This window comes from Electrona antarctica (genome assembly GCF_951216825.1).
Source record: "Electrona antarctica genome assembly, chromosome: 19".
NCBI lineage: Eukaryota > Metazoa > Chordata > Actinopteri > Myctophiformes > Myctophidae > Electrona > Electrona antarctica.
Window position 1 is genome coordinate 34,211,384 of NC_136800.1, and position 25,441 is coordinate 34,236,824.

Below are 25,441 nucleotides of genomic sequence, written 5' to 3' on the forward strand. Positions count from 1 at the left end.
TTTGGGTCTTTTTGCCTTTGAGTAATTTGACAGGAAAGGGGGAGAGAGATGGGGGGGGGGGGGGGGGGGAGACACGCAGCAAAGGTCGTCGGGCTCGGGACTCGAACCCATGACATGCTGACAGGCTAGGATTACCAGCCTAGGTGCCTGGACCGCTTGGCCGGCACAGGATGAGAATGACTATTATGATCATACAGTATGTTTCACATTTTCCACTATTAGACACTATACAAAATTCTATTCAGTCAATCAATCATCTCAGATAGGAGATGATCCCAAAGGCAAAATGTCATCAAATGGGGGTCCGTGGCCTATTATGTTTATGTATTAATAAGAGGGTCACATTGACATGAAAAATGAGAACCACTGCTTTAGACAGCCAACCAGCGGAGGCTGACAGGCAAGAGGGAGTTAAGAGAGCGAGGTTGAGTGTGTGTGTGTCTGTGTGTGTGCGTCTCTGACTTCATTGAGTATTTACTCCATACAGGACATGAACTCTGTCCTTTTTGTAACATTTATGATTTATTGATTTTTAATATTTGTTTTTCCGTTCTGTTCTCTTGTCGTGGTGACTTTTGGGATGATGCGTGTTGCTGATTGATGGGTTGTGTTTTGAATGTTTGCCATGTTTTAAGTGGTCTTGCCTTGTATGTGCTGTCTCGGATCGGGTAAACTTGGAAATGTAATTAAGGAGTATGAAAATAATTGTGTTCATCTAAAGTGGTTTAAGATCCAATCCCAAAGGTGACTATATTGAAACTCCATTGATAAAATATTTTACTTGCATGCATGACAGAGGTGTTCAGTTTCCCTTTTTGGAGTGATGCCTGAATGTGCCTTCATAACAATAAACAAAGACAACATGATACCTGTATTTTTGATAATAACCTACATTACGAGAAAGATGTATACGTAATGCGATTTTTAACCTCTCTTTCTCCTTTGATTATTGCTCACAAAAGGAAAAAGTGTTTACTTTCTCAGTGGAAAGTACAGTAAATGTAATGGCTGACCTGAAGCATCAATAAAACTCTCTTTATGACAAAATGTTGGCATATGTGTCTGTTTACTGCCTGTTGGTCAGAGGTATATTAAAGGGATAGTTCAGATTTTTTGAACTTAAGTTGTATGAAATACTTGCCATTAATATAGTGGTTGCAACTGTATTAGTTGATTGCCCGAGTCCCATGGTGGGAGTTCTGCTCTGGTTTTGGTCAATATTAAGTAGTTCCGGTCATTTTGTGGGGGGCACTGGGGCCACGCAGTAAAAGTAAATTAATCCACAAAACGAACGTAATTTGTTTTGTTGACCTATTTCTAAAATATTAGGGCGACTTTCGTTCAACTTTGACCCCTCTATCACATGGAACTATTTTTTGGGCGTAGTGATATGGACACAAAAAACATAGTTCTGTGTGATAGAGGGGTAAAAAAATAACGAAAGTTGCACTAATATTTTAGAAATAGGTCAACAATACAAATTACGTTAGTTTTGTGGATTAATTTACTTTTACTGCGTGGCCCCCAGTGCCCCCCACAAAATGACCGGAACGACTTGATATTTCACCAAAACCAGAGCAGAACTCCCACCATGGGACTCGGGCAATCAATTAATACAGTTGCAACCACTATATTAATGGCAAGTATTTCATACAACTTAAGTTAAAAAAATCTGAACTATCTCTTTAAACAGTTAAATCATTATAGCTCTCTCTAATCTCTAGTCTCTACTGTACTATGCATTGTTTACCTTTACCTTATGTCTGAGTTCACCTTGATTGCCTTTTTTCTGAGCCTGGGGCTGAAAGAAGAGATGCCAATGGAATTCCCAAGATGTCAGAGCTACACACTGTTATTAAAAGCAGCGTGGTGTTGATTATTAAGAGGCAGGTTGTTTGGTTTAGAAGCAGGAAATGCAAACCCCATGTGCAATGAAGCGCAATTCTCTAGAAGAGGCCTATTAAGTTACTATTCAGCTTACCTCTTAGCTATGTGGATAGCAGCATTCTTTGTGGTGGCGGTGTGTATGTAATCTGTTCTGTGGAAGTTCTGTCAACAGTAAACATCTTACCTCTGGGCTCATATTACTGTTTCATATGAAGTCTTTCAATCACAATCTCTAGGTCTATGCACAAAGCGTGAAAGCAATCTGTTCTGTGGAAGCTGAAAGTAAACCGGTGTGCCCGAATTACGGTTTCATATGAAGTCAACCTAAGATCTAGATCTTTGACAAGTTTAAATTGTCACGCATCTTTATCATGCACTAATGGGGTCAGGGAAAGAAAGTTTTATCTGTAGCCTATCACATGTTTCCTACATCTGTACCTCCTAGCTGCACTGTCATGTACAGTGAAGCTCCATATGCTACAGTACTTCCACAAAATTGGTAGGAAATAATCAGCATTTTGAAACATCCTCTATTCCCCTTGACTCCCTTGATACTTGAAATGTCGTGTTAAAAGTCTGCCAGATGTACTTTTAACCTGTGGTGCACTGGCGTCACAGGCCATAAGAGGCAGGTTGGCTGGTGTTAACATCATGCTTGTACAGTGACATTATTTGATTGCAGGAACTGTGACTTTTATGACATTTGCAATAATCAACATCTAAATTGATGTGATCATTTTGTGATTAAATGAAAGTTACATGGATGATATGCAATGTATAAAACTATATAGGCCTACTCCATATTTGGTCAAAGTCACAATGCGACTTTTATTGACTACCAGTATAACATTAAACGATTCAGCTTTTATTTCCTTTCAGCTTTATGTAGCAGCATTCTTTGTGGTGGCGGAGTGTATTTCACCTTTCAGCACAACCTGCTTTATCAAAGTTCTGTGGAAAGTGGTAATCTTACCTTGTGCTCACATTACTGTGTGGTCCGTCTAGTATGTACTTATAGCCTCCGGTTACACATATGAAGTCAATGTATTTCACGCTTGAGCAGAACCTTTTCCATCAAAGTTCTGTGGAAAGTGGTTATGTCAACTACTGTTGACCACTTTCCACAGAACTTTGCTCACATTACTGTTTCATATGATGTCAACTGCCATGACCAAATCAGCTAAAAGTAACTTCATTAATGATAAAGCTCAGGAAAACAAAAACAATCCTCATGAGCTCTGGAAGCTACTAAACAATCAACTAAGCTATGGTCAGAAACTAAAAACCAGATTTTCAAACATAAACATCAAATCGGACAACACTCATCACTGACAACCTTGATGTGGCCAACTACTTGAATATCTTCTTTACAAACATAGCAACAACTCTGGTTAACAAACTGCCCTCCCACTCTGGGCTCTTTGGTGTAGAGCACATTACAACCTTCTACAGAAACCTAGGTGTTTGTAAAGACGATTTTAAACTAGTTATGGTAACAACTGATGAGGTAATTAAGAAACTGAGTGCCCTCCAACCCCACAAGGCCACAGGCCATGACAACATTCCCTCCAAATTTCTCAGAGACTCAGCCATCTCTATAGCTCCAATCATCACCCACATAGTAAACCTCTCCATCAAACAGGGACAGGTCCCCCAAGATTTCAAACTGGCCAAAGTAACCCCCTTGCACAAGAAAGGGAGTAAATTAGACCCCGGCAACTACCGCCCTATTTCTATTCTTAGTTCCATCTCGAAAGTGATGGAAAAAATAGTCTATGAACAGGTTGAAAAGTATCTTGCCACTAATAAATTATTGTACTATTAGTAATCTCAGCAAGGCAAATGGCTTCTTGGTTAGAGTGGGTGACAATGTTATCACACGTAAAGATGAAATTACCTACCTAGGTTCCATCCTGGAGGCTAATCTTTCCGGTGATAAAATGGCCACCAACGTAATCAAAAGTCATAGAACAAGATTCCTCTACAGGATCTCCTCACTGGTCAACAAAAACACCTTGAAGACCTTAACAGGAGCCCTTGTACAGGATTTCTTTGACTATGCATGCACCTCCTGGTACCACAGCACCTCAAAGGCCCTTAAAACCAGGCTCCAGACTTCCCAAAACAAACTGGTCAGGCTCCTACTTGATCTAGCCCCCCGAACCCACCTAACCCCTGCCCACTTCGACAGGCTGGAATGGCTTAGGGTCGACGACAGAGTACAGCATCTTGCAATGGGTCTGGTCCACAAGATTCGATACACCACCAAGATACCCATGTACCTGTCTAGATACTTCCTTAATGTTAACGAAGTCCACACCCACAACACCAGAGGGAGTGCAACGAACCATGTACAACCCAGATTCGGCACAAACAAGGGACTCAATTCTTTTCGCTCCTATGCCACCAAAATGTGGAACGCCCTACCAACTGTCATTAAGACATGCGAATCCCTTGACTCCTTCAAAACCGCTCTCAAAGGGCACCTACGGATGGCTGCAATTCGAAACTGGCCCCCGTAAAATCTGAATCCCCCCCCCCCCCCCCCGCCCCCCCCTTTTTCCCCTCACTGTATATATTTCTTTTCCCTTTTTACCTCCTTTATGATGAATTCCTGTTCTGTCTATAGAAGTGTCTATTTGTACGTCTCTAAATGTTTTGATGATTTGAACATGGTGGACCCTATTGGAAACAAGTGTAATGCTTAATTGGGTCGTCCACTCACAGTTAACAGCCTTTGTATTGAGTTTGTGCTTGAAATGTACTGTAATTCTGCAAACTGTTAATAAATTCTTCAATCAATCAAACGTATTTCATGTTTGAGCAGACCCTTGCTGCTTTGGAGAGGTTATCCTTTAAGATGAATAATCAGTTGGATAAATATGATTCGAAGTGGAACGTGTTCCTCAGTCATGTTGCAGGTCCTTGATGTGATCCATGGTCAGGCAATGCCCTTGTGATTGTTTACTGTATTAGTATACATATGATACGGTTGATGAAGCTGCGTGTTTGGTCGTGTAAACTAATTTAAACTTTTAATTTGATTTATTTGTATTTGTATTTCTTTATCTTGTCTATCCTTGTTTTATATTATGTTTCTGTGTTCATACATAATGTCCATGCATACGTATTCTGTTGTTGCTTGTGTTTGTTTTTTCTGTTTTCAGTTTTCTGTATTTGTAAAAAATGCAAATAAAGTACTGATCATAAAAAAAAATGTTTGAGCAGAACCTTTTCAATCAATGTTCTGCAGGTGGAAGCTGATCAACAGTAAACATCTTACACCTGCTCACATTTAAGGCCCAAACTGCACCAATGCAACTCCTTGCAACAAAACTGTTTTAAGGACATGTCACCCCAATGCAACTCCTTGCAACTGCCATTGGGGTAATGGTGTCATGCAACTACATCGCAACCGTTTGTAGGCTCTGAGATTTTAATTTAAAAAATAAAATAATAATAATAATACACAGAGACAGATAATGTGGCAGAGAGGCAACATAGCTGTTATGCAATGACAAGATAATTAGAACATGGCTCCAAAATATCCCCACTTTGGAGTCAGTCAGAAGGGCATATGGGTCTGTCTATGTTACACACCACCACACTGAGCCGACGCATTAATAATCAATGGCAATGACAACAACAGATATCGACTCATTAAAATGGTTGCAAACTGTTCCAAATGATTGTTGAATCTGACTGTTTCTTAAGTGGTGGGTTTTCATTAGAATCTTATTGGAAAAACTTCTATAATCAAGATGCATTGTGTTCACCAATATGTTAACAAACAACAATATGTCAAATTCTAAATTGGCATCAAGAGGCAGGTTGTTTGGTTTAGAAGCAGGAAATGCAAACCCCATGTGCAATGAAACGCAATTCTGTAGAAGAGGCTTAAGGGTGATGGAATCTTAAGAATTCTTCACCTTAAACTAGATGCCAATAATGAAGAAATGAATTCCAACCAAGTGTTTCGATCACAATCTCTGTAGGTCTGTGCACAAAGCGTGAAAGCAATCTGTTCTGTGAAAGTTCTGTGGAAGCTGAAAGTATGCCGGAAAGTGTGCCGGAATTACGGTTTCATATGAAGTCAACCTAAGATCTAGATCTTTTACAAGTTTAAATTGTCACACATCTTTAGAAAATAGAGGAATGGAAGCGCTGCAGGGATCTGTTAGTGGCTCTTAGATGGGTGCTCTTTGGTGATACAGGTAAGACAATACAGACAAAAGGTATCCTTCCTCCAAGTAGTACTGCTTGTCAGGGTGTAAATTGCAGACTTGAAAAGAAAAGAGTCCAAGGCACTCCGTCTTTGGTGAAGAATCAAAGTCACACATCTTTATCATGCACTAATGGGGTCAGGGAAAGAAGGTTTTATCTGTAGCCTATCACATGTTTCCTACATCTGTACCTCCCGCACTCCACCTGTCATGTACAGTGAAGCTCCATAATGCTACTTCCACAAAATTGGTAGGAAATAATTAGGATTTTGAAACATCCTCTATTCCCCTTGACTCCCTTGATACTTGAAATGTCGTGTTAAAAGTCTGCCAGATGTACTTTTAACCTGTGGTGCACTGGCGTCACAGGCCATAAGAGGCAGGTTGGCAGGTGTTAACATCATGCTTGTACAGTGACATTATTTGATTGCAGGAACTGTGACTTTTATGACATTTGCAATAAACAACATCTAAATTGATGTGATCAAAGTTACATGGATGATATGCAATGTATAAAACTAGATAGGCATACTCCATATTTTGTCAAAGTCACAATGTGACTTTCATTGACTACCAGTATAACATTAAACTATTCAGCTTTTATTTCCTTTCAGCTTTATGTAGCAGCATTATTTGTGGTGGCGGAGTGTATTTCACCTTTCAGCACAACCTGCTTTATCAAAGTTCTGTGGAAAGTGGTAAATGTCAACAGTAAACATCTTACCTCTGTGCTCACATAACATTACTGTTTCATATGAAGTCAATGTATTTCATGCTTGATCAAAACCTTTTCCATCAAAGTTCTGTGGAAAGTGGTTATGTCAACAGTAAACATTAATGTTTACTGTTGACCACTTTCCACAGAACTTTGCTCACATTACTGTTTCATATGATGTCAACGTATTTCATGTTTGAGCAGAACCTTTTCAATCAAAGTTCTGCAGGTGGAGCTGATCAACAGTAAACATCTTACACCTGCTCACATTTAAGGCCCAAACTGCACCAATGCAACTCCTTGCAACAAAACTGTTTTAAGGACATGTCACCCCAATGCAACTCCTTGCAACAAAACTGTTTTAATCCATTGAGACCTGGAACGCATCCATGTCACGTTAGCGTTTAACCACATTAACCATTAACCCATTTTGGGGCGGGAACCCCTTTTGGTGTTTTAAACATTGTTATAATTTAGCTATTGAAAAATAGCAGATCTACAAGCTCATAGCGCGCCACCGAGTGGCGCGCTATGAACTTGTAGGTCTGCTATTTTTGAAAAATCGTTAAAATGTGCCTCAAATCTTTCCGAAAATTGTCATGATTTAGAAAACTTTTCTTTTTTAAATTTCGACGTCAGGCCTGAATGGGTTAAGGACATGTCACCCCAATGCAACTCCTTGCAACAAAACTGTTTTAAGGACATGTCACCCCAATGCAACTCCTTGCAACAAAACTGTTTTAAGGACATGTCACCCCAATGCAACTCCTTGCAACAAAACTGTTTTAAGGACATGTCACCCCAATGCAACTCCTTGCAACAAAACTGTTTTAAGGACATGTCACCCCAATGCAACTCCTTGCAACAAAACTGTTTTAAGGACATGTCACCCCAATGCAACTCCTTACAACAAAACTGTTTTAAGGACATGTCACCCCAATGCAACTCCTTGCAACAAAACTGTTTTAAGGACATGTCACCCCAATGCAACTCCTTGCAACAAAACTGTTTTAAGGACATGTCACCCCAATGCAACTCCTTGCAACTGCCATTGGGGTAATGGTTTCATGCAACTACTGTACATCGCAACCGTTTGTAGGCTCTGAGATTTTAATTTAAAAAAAATAATAATAATAATAATACACAGAGACAGATAAGGTGGCAGAGAGGCAACATAGCTGTTATGCAATGACAAGATAATTAGAACAAAAAAAGTACAATATCCCCACTTTGGAGCAGTCAGAAGGGCATATGGGTCTGTCTATGTTACACACCACCACACTGAGCCGACGCATTAATAATCAATGGCAATGACAACAACAGATATCGACTCATTAAAATGGTTGCAAACTGTTCCAAATTATTGTTGAATCTGACTGTTTCTTAAGTGGTGGGTTTTCATTAGAATCTTATTGGAAAAAGATGCATTGTGTTCACCAATATGTTAACAAACAACAATATGTCAAATTCAATATGGCATCTTCATTACTTAGCCCATGCAGTGGCCTTTTTGTGGTTTGAGTGTCTGCCCTGAGACTGGGCGGTCGGGGTTCGATCCCTGGCCGGGTCATACGAAAGACTGGGGATTAAGTCCCTGCGACATACTAGCGTCATCATGTCCAGGGCAGGGGGTGTACTTGCAACGCTTACTTATCTTCATTACTCAAGCATATTATTCATTCACAAAGCTGCAATGACGTGTTCTGATTCATAGGGTCCTTATTGTGAGTGGGGTTAATCATTCAATACCACTGCTATTCTTCTAAGTGGGTTATAATGTGGAGTATACTGTATGTGCAGTAGTGCAGATTTCACAATAAACAATAGAAACTGTCACTGAGACAAGATATGATTCAACAAGTAAAATATATGATGACATGATGTATATCATCATACATCTAAAAACAACTCATAGCCTGCCAAGTGTTCATATTCATTTGAAATCAGTGGGGAGCGAAGTGATAAATTCAAAAGACATTTGGCTCCATGTCACACATAGGCCTCAGAACACCACATGTAATTACATGCATGTCATGTGGTTATGGTTATTTGAGACTGAGACCTATTTAAGGGGTGATGGAATCTTAAGAGTTCTTCACCTTAAACTAGATGCCAATAATGAAGAAATGAATTCCAACCAAGTCTTTCGATCACAATCTCTGTAGATCTATGCACAAAGCGTGAAAGCACAAGCAGTTGTACAGAATTGGACATAAAAGTTCCACACTAGAATTCCACATTATCAGTCGGTTGCTAGGCACACATCGGCGTTGTTAGGCACATAAATCGGCTGTTGTGTGTGACGTGAGATGTCTATGATGACGTCTATATATATAAGATGTCTATGATGACGTCTATGCTGACGTTTCTCTTACGCTTTCATTTTGTCTGGAAACCACCTTGAAGGAACAGAGACATCAATGATGTTATCAGTTACTGGGAAGTCGGACATCAGGAACTTCCACAGAAAATGGGTATATGGAATACAGTGACTCTGTGTTGATTGGTGTGTATTTGTAGTAACATTCATCGTGGAGTAGCAGTGACCTGTGGTCTGGTCAGACTAGTTAACTCTTCATCAACTTGATGTTTTTGTTTATGTTGTAATTTGAACCATTTCATGTTTAAATGGCTGCCTTTGTTTCCAATTGGTTTGCGGCGTGGAGGGCTGTCAGGTTAGCAAGGTCAGTCCATCCATCATCAGTCATTCCCTATCTAACGTTCCACACTAGTGCCTCTCCTATGATGGCTACGGTGGAGGAGTTTAACCATGCTAAGAGCCAAATGGGTTCCCTGAAGAAAGACCCTGGAAATGAGGCTAAACTTCAGATCTACGGCCTCTTCAAACAGGCTACAGTAGGACCCTGTAACACTCCTAAACCAGGCATGTTGAACTTCATCAACAAGGCTAAATGGGACGCATGGAAGTCCCTGGGCTCCATGTCACAGGAAGATGCCAGGCAGAAGTACTGTGACCTGATTGGCTCCCTGGTGACGGCAGAAGGAGGCACTGCCAAAGTGGACGCACAGCCTGCTGGGAGCGCAGCGGAGTACGAGACGCTATTGGTCACCACTGAGGATGACATCACCACCATCAAACTCAACCGTCCGGTCAAGAAAAATGCCATCACCACAGAGATGTACCATGAGATCATCAGAGCTCTGGAGCAGGCAGCGAAAGATGAATCCGTTATCACAGTCTTCACTGGTGCCGGAGACTTCTACTGCAGTGGAAATGACTTGACCAACTTCACCAAGATCCCTGAAGGAGGAATCCAACAGATGGCTAAAGACAGAGGAGAACTGCTCAGGGAGTATGTGAAGGCATACATAGACTTTCCTAAGCCATTGATAGCTGTGGTGAATGGACCTGCTGTAGGAGTGTCTGTCACTATACTGGGTCTGTTTGATATCGTCTACGCTAATGAGAGGGCTACATTTCATACTCCATTCAGTCAGTTGGGTCAGAGTCTTGAAGGTTGTTCTACCTACACCTTCCCTAAGATGATGGGCACCGCTAAGGCCAGTGAGATGTTATTGTTTAATAAGAAGTTAACAGCAGTGCAGGCCTGTGAACAAGGTCTGGTCACTGAGGTGTTTCCAGAGCATTCCTTCCAAACAGAGGTGTGGACCAGACTGCAGGCCTACGCCAAACTACCACGCAATTCTCTGGCTCTGTCTAAACAATTGATTCGTGGAGTGGAGAAGGATCGTCTCCATGCTGTGAACAATGCAGAGGTGGAGCGTCTGGTGGAGAGGTGGTTGTATTGTTTATTGGATCTTGTTTAGTCGATACACTTCATTGTTAGCACTGTTCTTTTGGCAAATCTAGTGAGCAAATATAAGACTTCCGGTGGACGATCTCTTCAAAATAAGAGTACCCTCTAGAGTATTGAAAAAAAGTTTAATTTGCACATTAAAACTATAAATTAAGCATTTAAACGATGCTATAGGACACACATTATGTTTCTGTGTAAAAATAAGTAATAAGTAATGTTTCTGTGTAAAGATAAGTAATTCAAAAGTTATCTAAATGGATAAATGCTATTCACTGGAGAGCATGGACTTTATAAAGTGGACGCTGGACAGAAATCCCTGCTATGTTTCGACTAGTGTGACATACGCACGCGTCCGGGGAGACCTCCTCTACAACACCACACTGTCCGCTAAGCAGCAGAGGTGTAAAACAAAAATTGGCACCAGGTCACAGGTCAAAAAACATAAAAAAACTTCCCATTTCCAGACTACAGTGGACTAAAGTGGACGCTGGACAGAAATCCCTGCTATGTTTCGACTAGTGTGACATACGCACGTGTCCGGGGAGACCTCCTCTACAACACCACACTGTCCGCTAAGCAGCAGAGGTGTAAAACAAAAATTGGCACCAGGTCACAGGTCAAAAAACATAAAAAAACTTCCCATTTCCAGACTACAGTGGACTAAAGTGGACGCTGGACAGAAATCCCTGCTATGTTTCGACTAGTGTGACATACGCACGCGTCCGGGGAGACCTCCTCTACAACACCACACTGTCCGCTAAGCAGCAGAGGTGTAAAACAAAAATTGGCACCAGGTCACAGGTCAAAAAACATAAAAAAACTTCCCATTTCCAGACTACAGTGGACTAAAGTGGACGCTGGACAGAAATCCCTGCTATGTTTCGACTAGTGTGACATACGCACGCGTCCGGGGAGACCTCCTCTACAACACCACACTGTCCGCTAAGCAGCAGAGGTGTAAAACAAAAATTGGCACCAGGTCACAGGTCAAAAAACATAAAAAAACTTCCCATTTCCAGACTACAGTGGACTAAAGTGGACGCTGGACAAAAATCCCTGCTATGTTTCGACTAGTGTGACATACGCACGCGTCCGGGGAGACCTCCTCTACAACACCACACTGTCCGCTAAGCAGCAGAGGTGTAAAACAAAAATTGGCACCAGGTCACAGGTCAAAAAACATAAAAAAACTTCCCATTTCCAGACTACAGTGGACTAAAGTGGACGCTGGACAAAAATCCCTGCTATGTTTCGACTAGTGTGACATACGCACGCGTCCGGGGAGACCTCCTCTACAACACCACACTGTCCGCTAAGCAGCAGAGGTGTAAAACAAAAATTGGCACCAGGTCACAGGTCAAAAAACATAAAAAAACTTCCCATTTCCAGACTACAGTGGACTAAAGTGGACGCTGGACAAAAATCCCTGCTATGTTTCGACTAGTGTGACATATGCACGCGTCCGGGGAGACCTCCTCTACAACACCACACCCTCCGCTAAGCAGCAGAGGTGTAAAACAAAAATTGGCATGCCATACAGCAAGGTGAAAGGTCAAAAAGTGGACTAAAATACAATAGAATATAAAAGAATACAGACAAGGCTTTGAAAGTTACAAAAAAATACCTTTTAATTAATCATTGCTAATATAACAGTGTACACTTTCAATGGAAAGAAAAAGGCATACAGTTTGCTTACGGTGTTTCTCATTCACTGTTACACAGAAGAAGAAAAATTCAGAGGATTTGTAGAGGAGGTCTCCCCGGACGCGTGCGTATGTCACACTAGTCGAAACATAGCAGGGATTTTGTCCAGCATCCACTTTATTAAGTCCATGCACTCCAGTGAATGGACTTGGGCACTCCAGTGCATGGACTTGGGCATTTATCCATTTAGATAACTTTTTTACGTTTTTTAATTACTTATTTTTACACAGAAACATAATGTGTGTCTTCACAATAACTGTAATGTAATAACAATACTAATAATGTAATGTAATCATTATTTAATTAACCACGCTTTTATTCTGAAAGCAACCGGATGTCTTAAATTTGCTAGCTCTCTGGCAGGAAGTTCTAGATTTGCCAAAAGAACGGAGCCTTAATTGTTTTAGCTCATGCTCATTTGATTTAGCTATTTTGTCTCATCTGTTTAAGGAAATAGGTAGCTGATATATTGCACTTTTACCTTAGCGCTAGGTATACTCTTGGTTGCTTGTTTTTGCAGAAAATGCACTAAAGACTTCTGGTGATTAGTAGTTTTTGTTCCCTACCTATGTTGAATACACTTATTGTAAGTCGCTTTGGATAAAAGCGTCTGCTAAATGACTGTAATGTAATGTAATGTAATGTTGTCAGATGAGTGCATGGAAGCTGTCATGAGATTCTTCCAGATCAAGGCCAAACTCTGAAATCTGGTTCTTGAATGCATTTATTGAACTGAACACTTGTACTGTAAATTCACAATGAACTACTAGATTGTTTTATGAAAAGTGTACTGATGGAATTTGATGTTGTGTTCTGGCCCATACTCAGAACCTGAGTCAGTGGTGTGTAAAAGAGTTTGTTTGGGTGCCTTCATGACACCTGGTACTGCTGGTTTCTAAGACTAACCAAGCACTAGTTGGAACGTGAATGGAAACATCTGGTAGTACAGAAAACCAGCAGTACCAGTGGTCCCTGTGTACCAGGGCTTAAGAGTAAACAACCCTGGTCCAGATTCTAATAAACATGAGTGATGGCTGTCAGTATCTATGGTACTTATAGGGTTATTTAGAGCGGGAATAAATAATTATTTGGTACAGAAAATTGTCTTTGTGCTTGTCTGTATTATAATTTAAAACACTTAAAAAGAAAAGAAAAAAGTGTAATGAGCAGATCGACCTTCCTCATTATACAATTTGACTTCATTACTTTTTTGCACGCCTAGAAATTTGAAGTCACTTGATTTCGGAAACAGACTGGCCTCCTCCTTCGGATATTTATTTGTCACTTGCTCATAGTGAAATATCGATGTGGCTATGATAATGTCCAACCCCAAACAACAATGTATAGAGGTTCGGGCCTGCGGCCCTCACATCTAGCAACGTAGGCCTGCACATCCACGTTATGCGGTCCTCATGTCTCTCTCTCACGCGTTACCCCTCTTCTTTCTCTCCCCCCTATCTCTCGCTCCCCTCCCTCCTTCTCTACCCTTCTCTCTATCTTATCTCTCCTTCCTCACATATAGCAACATAGGCCTGCACATCCACGCTACGTGACTAAGTCTCTCTCCCCCTATGTCTCCCCTCTGTTCTCCCTCCCCTCTACTCTCTAGGTCAGGAGACCTAGGCCAGCCTCCCTCTCCCCCCTTCTCTCTCCCCTCCCCCGCTCTCTCTGTCTCTTTCTCTCTCTCTCTGTCTACCTCTAAATTGTACATATAATAATTTAGAAATAGAAATGTATAGAATATAGAGATATAGATAGATAGACAAGTAAGGTTTACAGTATAATACATGGGTACTATACTAAGCAGTAATAAGTAGGCTAGTAAAGTGTAGTGTGTCAAGTGTGCCATTCCATTTAGAATGGATTGGCATCTTTCCTGGAATACTGAGGCAGGATATAATTATGCTACACCAAAGTCTGTGTATGATGCTGTTTATTTCTTTTTCTTTTTTTTTTGCACACCTAGAGATTATTTGCTTACATATAACACACTTTAGTACTTATTACTGCGTAGTACCCTTGTATTATAGACTTATTACCTATGTATTTATTATACATTGTTAATACAATAAAACAATTCAGGATACACCTGCCCTGCAGTTAACAAATATGAACAGGCATATAGCATATCATCCAGTCCAGCTATACATTTAGAGCAACACATTGGAATAGAATAAAGTAGCTTAGTGCATGCTCAGTCAGTATAGGCCAGGGGCCCTGCAGGCCAATACTATGACTGCTGACTTGTACCTTAAAATGTTTTCCTGGTCTGTATGATATTTATGATTGCTGATAAAGATGATTTTATATTGTTGTTGTTGTTTTTCTTCACAGCATAGGTCCACAGCTGTACCCAGGGGTCATCAAGATGTCCGTACACAGACAAATGTGTCTGTGGCAAAATTTTTGATTTTCTCTTTTACACACCATTATAATGTTCTAATTTGGATCATAACACCCACTTACTGAATGTCAAATCTCCAGGTTTTCTTCAGAATAAGTACGACAATTATTTATTATGACACTATGGTGCATAGGAGCCCATGTAGTGGTTCTCAAATGTTTTCTTTGAAGACCAAGAAATGGAACCAAATTCCATTTGAACACTCAGTTACAGACCTGTTATGGTCATTCAGGGCTATCTATTTGTGTTTTTGGTAATATTATTGTCCACTCATTTTGTTTGTCCGTGGCAAAAATGCAATGATGACAAAAACACAAGCCAACATGGGCGATGACCCCTGCTGTACCCTGTAACCAAAGAAAACACATCTCAGAAGACATTCAAGTTTTATTTGTCTAGTCTACTACAAGAAGATGTATTTGAGATAGCTTTTAAGCACTCCAATTGGCAGATAAAAGCTAAATACAAAATACAAATACAGGCCATTGCATAGTAGCATGTTTGATATGTATCATCTGGTACAATAGTGGGCCCTAGTGGCAATGTTTCCTCATTGCATGGCCAATCTCCACGATTTAGCTTCATGCTCTCTTCGATGTTTAGCTAATTTATGGAAACACCAGTCTCCGAGATTAATACAGCAAACTGCCATGCTGTTTGCTGAACTAAAGTCCACACCTCATACAAATACGGTCGCTCACAGGAATTTGCACCAGTAAGTTAACATTTCAAAACACGTTCTCTCTCTGTATGTGTGCATGTATGTGTGCTAAAGGGCTAACCAGCCATTTGTTGTGCCCTATGAGTTTCTGCCTGGCAGTCTCCTGGTGGTGAGAGCAGTACTCTGAGGTATGAACGAGTTACTTCGAGAATATTAGAATTATGCAGCATTGTACTGTACTTCTAGTGCTACTGGCCAGTTAAGATAACTAACGTTGCCTTTTCGATACAAATAATTTGCGTTGATAAATTGTCCAGCAAGCAGTGCGCTGTGAAATATTGTTAGCTTGCAGGCCTCGCTGACACCGGGCTCGCGTAGTGCACTTGCTGCCCGTCTGATAATGTTTATTATGGTAGCATTGCTACCTAATTACAGTGCTATCTGCAGGCATTACCTGCCCCCCACTGGCTGCTGCTGGCTAACTCAATGCTAGCTTTCCTTACTATGTATTGACTGTGCCAGCATAGATAGTTCTGTTCTGTTTATTTGTTTGTTTGTTTATTCATTCCCCTCTCAGGCTGTCATGTCAGGAATCAAGAGGAAGATAGAAGATAATGATCCAGACTATGAGGACATCTCACTGGTCCAGGAGAGCAAGAGAAACAAAGTGGTTGAACATAATGGTAGGACCTCCTAAATCAAAAATGCTCCTAAATCACATCCTTGCAGTTTGTGTCAATGAATGCACCTGCTCCATAGCAAAGTGTTCTGAGGGCACCAACCTCCAATTAATGTCACACAATCAATTTGTCTTTTTTTCTCCACTCTGTCAGCCCGGGAAGCAACTGTGCAGAAGATTGAAGCTATCATCAGGGAGCAGTTCTCATTGGAAATGAAGAACAAAGAGCATGAGATTGAAGTGATAGGCCAGGTAACTTGAAACATGCAGTTCCATTAGGGTGACCGTATTTTCAACCCCCTTAGTTCGTGCATGCCAATTCATGCACGTTCACGTACGTGCAAATGTATACGCACCATAGCTGTTGCATACAGTACAGGCAACGGCTGATTGACACACATCGGCTTTGAATTCAGACACAATGCATGCATTGTTCATGTTTTCTGATTGGTCGTTAGGTGAGAATGAACAGAACATAATTATTCTAATTGTAGCGAATAGCCGAATACGGGTCAATTTACTGAATGTTATAATATAAATCAAGCCTTTTTTATTTTTTTACAATTCTGGCCAAACCGGGACGTATGGTCATCCTAAATAATATACTACTTTGCAATATAAAGTACACATGTAACTCTGTGTTTGTTTGTGCATTGGTATTGTTTATATTTTGATGCACGTATGAATTGGTTTATATAGACTGAAGCTACTACTTTGGTGCATTCTTTATGTGGAAAAACAAATTGTGGTTCCCTATCTCCATTATTCCTGCAGCGACTCAATGAAGCCAGGAGGATGATGGATAAGCTAAGAGCCTGCATAGTGGCCAACTATTATGCCAACGCTGGTGTGACAAAGCTCCCAGAGGTAAGGCTTCCTCAGCAAAATCATGTTTGCTGTGGGAGGGTCAAGGATTTGAGTGATACATATGACATAGGGCTGCATGATTATGGCCAAATGATTGTTGTATTTGTATTTCCCAGCAGGTCTCTAAGAGTGACCCTGCAATCCTAAACCATCCATCCATCAGGCGGTTCCTGGAGTCTCCATCACGTTCCTCCTCTCCCCTGAACCAGGGCTCTGAGACCCCCTCCCTCGCCCCCTCAGAATCGGAATCCCTCTCACAGCAAGGAGAAGGAGCTGAGAGAGATGGTGAGGGAGCGTGGAGAGACGATGGTGGCAGGCAGGAACGCAGGCGCAACACAGTAAGGGTGAGTTGGAGAAAGTTGAGGAACGTTGAAGCTTGAGAATCAAACAGTTCGTCACGCTTATCACCTCTGTGTTGCAGGACACATTTGGCGTTCCCTCAGTCGAACCGAGGCTGACATACCACACGACTGGGGATGAGGCCTCCAGACTATACGCAAAGAAGACCATTGTAGTGGGCAACGTATCAAAGTATGTTATTTACATAAAGGTTTCAAAAACCCTACGATCACATTCTTAACACTTCCCTGGGAAGTTGTGGGAACTGATAATTATTTTCAAATGTTCTTTCAGAGTTTGAGTATTTCACAAGATCTTCAAATTTAGCATAAGAACATTTTATTAGATACTCGACCATCTTCTTTCTTCTATGCCATTTGATTTATCGGTGGTAATTAAGTGGTTATAGCTTGCAGCAAGTTAAAATGCATGCAAGGTTTGGTGTGGTAAAATGAATACATTTATTTTAGTTCAGTTTAGGTATTGTTTATGTGGTTAAGTTTAAGCACAGGGTTGGTGTGATTAAAATAATACATTTTAGTTAAGGTTAGGCATTGTTACTGTTATGTGGTTACATTTTAGGCATGGGGTTGGTTCCGCTGGTGTGGTTAAGTGTTTAGCGGCAAGGATAATTTCCTTCCAGTAAAGATTGCACAACAATGAGCATGTTATGAAATAAATTGCTTCCGTTAAGGGATAGTGTTATGTGTTAGGTCAGCCGTGGGACGGTTTTATAGAACATCTCTACTTCCCGCTAAATACAGCCTCCAATATGGAGAAACTTCCACTTTACAGACAAACAGAACAGAGTAAATAGAGGAACAGTGTAGTCATTGTTGGAATGAGATTGAGTTAGGGTTTCAAAAGAGTACCTGATGGCTTAATACTAGTGTTAACTCCACAGCAAAGTATATACTGCAGTAACCTTAAAATAATCAATTTTAGCTGAGCTCAACTCTTACTACATTTATTCGTAAGATTTATTACAAATCCATGTCTTGTTTTAACTGATTTGGCAGAATGTTTTTGAAAGAATCATATTCCTTGCAGACTATACAGGGGAACATATCCCTTGGGGGAAAAGTCTGTGTGGAAACTAAACATTTTCAAAAGCAGATCTATAAGATCACAACGTGTCGCATCTCAACGAATTGTGAGCTGGTAGATTGGCTATTTTTGCTTACTACTGCACATGCCATGGAGGCATAACTGATGGAGGAACAAACAATACAGAAAGTACTGTGTGCGCACTGCGCTTGCACATGTGCCTGGTCTGCGGTTGCAGACTGGTGGTTGAGAACGGTGGTTCCGTGGTTGTTGATTGACCCTGTGGAAGTTCAACAATATATCACATTTCGCAAAACTCCAAATATTGTCAAACATCTGGTCATAGAAAAAGCATGTACCTATTGTTTTGCAACTTGTGTGTGGTGTAACAATGTCGGCAAAACAAGGAATATAGATGTAAACACCAGAGGCTTTAACCCATTTTGACCTGGGAACGATTCCGCAAATGTCTTAAATGGTCTAAATCCTGACTGAAAAAGCTATGTTTTTCTATGTCAGTCGTTCTCAAACACTTTCATGTCACCTTTCACGATTCTTCAAAAATAGCAGACCTACAAGCTTGTAGGTCTGCTATTTTTCATTAGCTAAAGCATTACATAATGCAACACCAAAAGGGGTTCCCAGGGGTTCCCAGAGTGGGTTAAATAAAATCAATGCTGACAGATTTCATCCTATATACCCCCCTTTTTTCATTGGCTGTTCTTACAGTAGATTGTTTTTGTTCTATTGCTCTTTGGAGAAGTTGAGTAAGAGCGTGTTTCCTACAAGCCCAGTCTTGATGTAAAACTGCAAAATGCCACTTTTTCTCACGGATTACTTTTTCTGTTTCCCCATATTCATTAGGGGGTTGATTCAGATTGCTTAACTATTTCACAAGAACACCTAATTCAATCATTTTTATTTGGGGCAAAAATATTAGATAAACACAAGAGGCTTGTCCATGGGGGCCCCCTGGTGTCTGCAAAGAACACAGATCTAATGCTCGCAGGACAGGAGTCGCAGACAACAAAGAATTCAAGTTATTTGATTGGTGTTGTTTGTGTGTGACATATTTGTCTCCGGATACATGGTGCCAAATTATTTAGGTAGGTAAACATAGCTGGCTGTGTCGTTCCATGTACTTTTTCATCATCGCCTTCAAGCTGTCATCAATCTTTCCTCCCCCCTCTCTCTCGGTGGAAAACAATTCTCAGAAGCAGCCTCCTCCCAGCCAATCTCTATCTCACCCACCCACACTTCTTTGCCCTTTCTCCATCCATCTTAGTTGTCACCCTTTTACATCTATCCCCATGTCGTTTTCATGCTAATTGCACCCATGTGTATAGTCCCTGTTAATGCCAACCCCTACTGTTGGTCTGAATCCTGACAGTGAGGACTTCAGGCGTAAATGCATGCATAAGAACATGTTATCCCTCGCAGTTCCATTCCCTAATGAACCAGATCCCCGACCAACCTGTAGGAGTCGCTAGGTAGTGCCGCGACAGAGATCGCGACCAATTGTGTTTCGTTGGGAGTGCATGGCCAAGCCAGAGACACTGCAGATGAATCGACATTCCCCATACATATCTAAACTCCTGTTTGTGTTTGTCTCTCTGTCTCCCTCAGATACATCCCTCCAGATAAGCGGGAGGAGAACGACCAGTCGACCCACAAATGGATGGTGTACGTCAGAGGCTCCAGAAGGGAGCCAAGCATCGACCACTTTGTCAAGAAAGTCTGGTTCTTCCTGCACCCCAGTTATAAACCCAATGACCTGGTAGAAGTCAGGTGCGTGTGTGTGTGTGTGTTACCGTTTACATGATGTCCATGTGTATTTTGGATAAAGAACCAGTCTGTGTGTTTGTAAATCATGCACATGTAAAACAGGCAGGGCTTCTCTTGTTATTGAACTGTGCAGTTGGGTGGTGTTTTGTTTTCTTTGCCTTGCCTTAGGCAAGAAATAAAGGTAGAGAGACAGGGTGAAACATGTTCTGATCACATAATATGTTGTAACTGTGTTGTGTTGTGTTGCCATAGACACTGCTTATTTCTATGCATACATTATTGTTATTAATTTTGCAACGTCAAAAGTTATTGTCCCTTTCCATGCACCACTAGACTGAAAAGGAGAAGAAACTGGTTTGGAAAGAATCGAGCCATTAGGTCAGGAAGAGAACCTGTTCTTGTCACAGACTTGACTGTTGCCAAGTCGACCTGTGCCTCAACATAGCATTTAGCATGTCTGCCTGGAACTATATGGCAACACCACATCTCATCAGTAAACACACACCAGCGAAAAGCTTATGTGATGAACACTGCCCCACTGTGGACACTTTAGCTTATAGCCAATTGTAGCTTCCCTTCTCCGTCTACTGTTGTTATGTACCAAAGCCATTATTTAGCCCATCCTACTGACACTGTACTGTTCCACCTCCTCCTTTAACCACTTTCAACCTGGCGTCCCTATATTGGAGTCCAATAATGGACATGCAAATCTTTGCCAACATTTTCAAAATTAGCCAATCTACAACTGTTATTAACTGGGCCAAACACGCACCCAGGGCCATAACCAACAGTGCTGTCAGGATAATTGGTCTCCCCACACTCAACCTTGAAGAACAGTATCATATATTGCACACATTGCAACATCTGTACAGCCAGGACATCTTGCACTCTCTCAATCACCACCTTACTCTAATATAAGCCCTCTGTGCATTATAGGCTACACAACATTGAGTTGCAAATGGGCTTGGCAAAAGCCTGATACCTGCAGCCAAAACCATATGCCTCGCTGCACAGGCTTGAGTACTGTGTAGAGCTGTCTATCATTGTATGTTGTTAACTTGTTATTATGTGCTGTTCTGGCTGCTGTTGTCCAATATTTATAGTGCCTTGGAAAGGAATTTCCCCTTGGGGACAATGAAGTCTAAGCTCTCTGAAAGGGCATGCATAACGTAGAATCGGCTCCTGTTGCCCATAGATAGTGCCTGCCAAGTCATAAGTTAAGATTTAATTGATCATCATGCAGGCCATACACATGCACGCTGTAGCATGCATGTAAGTTCCCGGCATTATTATTGAGGCCAGCATGAGTCAGCACAACAACATCAACGCATGTGACATGACACTATAATAGGACACACCCAAGGCCATAGAGATGGATGGCGTAATCACTTGAGAAGACTTGACACCTCAGAGAGCTTGTGTCTGGCCTGGAGCACTCAGGTGTGGACACATACAGTAGGCATGGCACGCAGGTTCATATACGCACGCAGGTTGACACTCTAGTTTCTCACACCCCTGGAGATTCAATCTATACAATGGTCTTGAGGTCAAATTAAAGGGGCATGCAGATTTTGTAGTTTGTTTTCTGTACAGGTTAAAAGCTACAGAAGAGTAAAATTATTATGGCAAACTGACCTTACAGTACACCTAGGAACGCAGCTGCAGTTAATTAAATTAATAACAGATGTCTTACATTTAGGCATGCCATGTGCAAACATTGACAGTAGTCAACAATGTTGTCAACGCACATTGATACGCCTAAATCTATCACACCCATTATAATTGTATTTGCTGTGTTTGCTTACTGTAGGTCATGGTGTATAAAGTCAGCCTGCAATGTTTTTAACCTATAAAGGGAATTAAAACAAACACAAATTGGTCCAGGGTTTCATGCCCTGTAAGTAATTACTTGTTCAGCATCCTATGAACTGCAGAGAGCTACAGTGCGCTCCTTTTTATGTGCGAATTGACTGGCATATTATTAGGAATTAAGCCAATATCCAAACTCAATGTGTTTTGAATTTCAGACATGATCAGATATTATGCTATAAACCTTCTGGCAAACATCTACTCAGCCAGAACAGAACAGAACGGAATGAGTTTTCCCTTTCGTTTTCCAAGAAACGTTTTGTTAGATTTGTGCTGATTTGGCCCCTGTATTGGAGGGGAGGACATACTATATCTCTGCTATACCTGTCCTGTACCTGTCCATTCGCTCCACTCTGGGATTCACAGGTCTCGGTCTTAGTCAAATCATGTCCACTGTGATCCAGGCTGTTTGATGTGTTTTGACAATAATATTCTGGAGATGTGCATTATATTTACAGCAAATTACATTACTTGATGTGTGCATTAAGTCTCCTTGTGATTGTAGGTGCATTTTACTTTATTTAGTTTTCCACGGTTCAACCTGAATTGTCTACCACGTTCATTTTTGCACAAATTTAAGATCGCTTGAGATTCATAAACCAATGGTCAATAAGACAAAACAATCATGCTTTTTTAAGTGACTATATGCAACTTTTATAAATTGTTTGTTAAAATTCTATAATGGGCCTGGCATACTGTATTTAGTACCGGTAATGGTGTTCTGCCACGACATACATGTTTTCTATGATGTTTCTAATTTATGTATGCAACCACCCATTCTTTATGTGTTGGTATTTGACTCAGGAAGACCATAAATGGAGCTTTATTTCCAGTGTTCATATTCAGTACGTTCTCTCATCACACAGCAGAGTTCTCATCACGACACAGTGTTGTAGCATCATTAGACAAGTGTTTTTGTTATTGAGGACATAAGAAACTCTAAATTTAGATTAAGGTTTACCAGTGGATTTTCAGCAAATTATGTCCTGTATTTGTAATCAGTCAAAACACTCCTGATAGTGAGACATAGTCACCCGTGCTGCTTTTGTTGACAAGGCACACACGTTGTCTACTAACACCACATACAGTAAGCTTCCACTGTTTGACTGACATAGAGTATTTTCACCCACCCACTGAATTCCATTTGGACCCAAAGCCGAGTATAGTTGGATGGCAGAAACATGACACGAAAACTGGCACACCGCTTTGCAGAGTGTCATCAATTAATGTGCATAAATGCATGCACGGGAAGTCGGGAACACCCACAGGAATGCATGTACGTGTAGCACGCACACACGCACTTGTGTGTGTGTGCATGCACACACACACACACACACACACACACACACACACACACACACACGCAATTCTGCTCAGTCTCTGGTGCTGTGGGGATGAAAACACCAGGCTTCAAAGAGCGAGAGGAGATGAAAGACCAACTTTCAAGTAATAGATTTTAGGGGATTATTAACTTCATCTTAGGCCAGAAAGGATGAGAGGAGAGTAATATATATATATTTATCTCTCGTCTCAGAATCGACTTATTTCCTTTTTTGCCCATTCATATTTCAGTGATGAGTGATGTAGTCCTTTCTGATGTGTTTCCTCTTCTCAGTGAGCCTCCCTTCCACCTGACGCGGCGTGGCTGGGGAGAGTTCCCAGTGAGGATCCAGATTCACTTCAATGACCATCGCAACAAACGCATCGACATCATTCACCAGTTAAAGGTCAGTCAGTCAATCACAGCTTCACTGCCACTTCTCAGATAGAGAAGACCTGGAGTAGGTTTAGTAGGTTACAGTGGTCAACCGTCATATGAGATCTGATGGTTAAAGCTAGCCTGGCGCGGCCAGACTCATAGCGAGGGTTCACTGATGTTTGGCTAATGGTAAATGGTGCATTTATATAGCGCCTTTATCCAAGGCGCTTTACATAGATTGTGCATTACATTCACCCATTCACACACACATTCATACACCGATTGCAGCGGAAGCCATGCAAGGTACCAACCAGCACATCGGGAGCAATTTGGGGTTCAGTGTCTTGCCCAAGGACACTTCGACATGTAGACAGGAGGAGCCGGGATTCGAACCGCTGACCCATGGATCATTGGACAACCTGCTCTACCTCTTGAGCCACAGTCGCCCTCCCCGCATATGAAACATCAGTAAACCCTTGCTATGAGTCTGGCCGCGCCAGGCTAGGTTAAAGCAGCATACTGCACACTTTTCTTTAAAAGTGTCGGGTCAGAGAACAATTAACATATTAATATGCGATACGTCTATACTGTATGTCTGTAGGTCAAAATAGTGTTAACAGACTGTGAAATCAAAACTTTAAGTTTGAGGGGATGGCAAACTATAAACAATCTATATAATAGTGTAGTTGTAGCATATCAAGCATACATAATGGCTGTGAAAAAATAGTGTTAACAGACTGTGAAATCAAAACTTTAAGTTTGAGGGGATGGCAAACCATAAACAATCTATATAATAGTGTAGTTGTAGCATATCAAGCATACATAAAAGAACTGAGTTGAAGACGAAAACCGGTGGAACTTCAAAAGGGAGTCCAAAAAGCATATCGGTGCAATTTTCACAGCCACTGTAAGAGGAGAGGGCACTGTAGCACTCTCCACTGGACCAGCACATGACTGGTATCCGGTCACTCACCAATCTACTCATGGACACCGGTGCCCCGACATCTTTTGGAGAAATGTATTGGTGCATTCATTCAGAATGAATTGCATCAGCATGGAAATTAATTAAAATTAATTGAACCAAAGAGAAATTTCACGGAAATATATACAGTATATAATGGGCAATAAAGTCATGAATTTGTATCTGACACACATACACAATTTAAAATGCAATTAATGTTGATAATATTTCCTGCATAATCTTTCCTCACAAGTTTGATCACTTCAAATCACTCACTGAAAATCTGCATACACCACCTGCAAAGTATGAGATAACACACATTTTTGTTTACCATAAATCGTATGTGTCCAAAGTACAGTGTACACTGTACACCCCTTAATTATAGCCCCTGGGTGAAGACTGGGCGAAGCCACGTCAGAGAACAGGAGACAGTAACATGACTTCATGTGCCCACTGCCCAGTAATGCTTTTCTTTTTACTCTTCACAATTTTGTTGTACCATTTTCTTTTCACCCATTTTCTTTTCACCCAACACTGAGGATTTTAAACCGTTTCAATGGTGGAGCGTAACGCATGCTGAAGAACACGCTATCTTTCCTAGCTGAACAGCCACCCTAGCCAACCAGTATTCGCTGTTTAGAATGTATTGTACAAGGACAAAATCCCCTGCTGGCATTCCCATTCATGAACACAGCCAGTTGTGTTTGTGGAAGCGCCCGGTCAGGCCGGAGTTGCAGTGGAGGCATTGACACCAATCTCCACAGTGGTGGGCAAGTACTTGGTTCATGCTATCTCCCTCAGTTTACTTACATGCCGAATGGT

General features: G+C 41.2%; 2 protein-coding genes across 7 annotated transcripts in view; both read left to right on the plus strand.

Annotated features, from left to right (window-relative positions):
- Nucleotides 1–9,551: 9,551 nt before the first annotated feature.
- On the plus strand, nt 9,552–10,614 carry LOC306943125 (enoyl-CoA delta isomerase 2-like; the record flags this gene model as incomplete). The annotated part of the gene is made up of 1 exon (XM_079529327.1): nt 9,552–10,614. Exon 1 carries the CDS (start codon nt 9,568–9,570, stop codon nt 10,612–10,614), a length of 1,047 nt encoding a protein of 348 aa, XP_079385453.1. The 5' UTR covers nt 9,552–9,567.
- Nucleotides 10,615–15,263: 4,649 nt separating this feature from the next.
- yeats2 (YEATS domain containing 2) overlaps nt 15,264–25,441 on the plus strand; it is a 41,877-nt gene continuing 31,699 nt past the window's right edge. For 3 of the 6 annotated variants that reach the window (XM_079530467.1, XM_079530472.1, XM_079530471.1), the window contains exons 1-8: nt 15,264–15,427; nt 15,951–16,056; nt 16,207–16,304; nt 16,827–16,919; nt 17,036–17,263; nt 17,341–17,450; nt 19,932–20,093; nt 23,575–23,686. In XM_079530467.1, coding sequence (XP_079386593.1) covers nt 15,957–16,056; nt 16,207–16,304; nt 16,827–16,919; nt 17,036–17,263; nt 17,341–17,450; nt 19,932–20,093; nt 23,575–23,686 — 903 coding nt within the window. In that variant the 5' untranslated portion in view covers nt 15,264–15,427; nt 15,951–15,956. The other 3 variants (XM_079530470.1, XM_079530469.1, XM_079530468.1) reach the window with 3 other exon arrangements.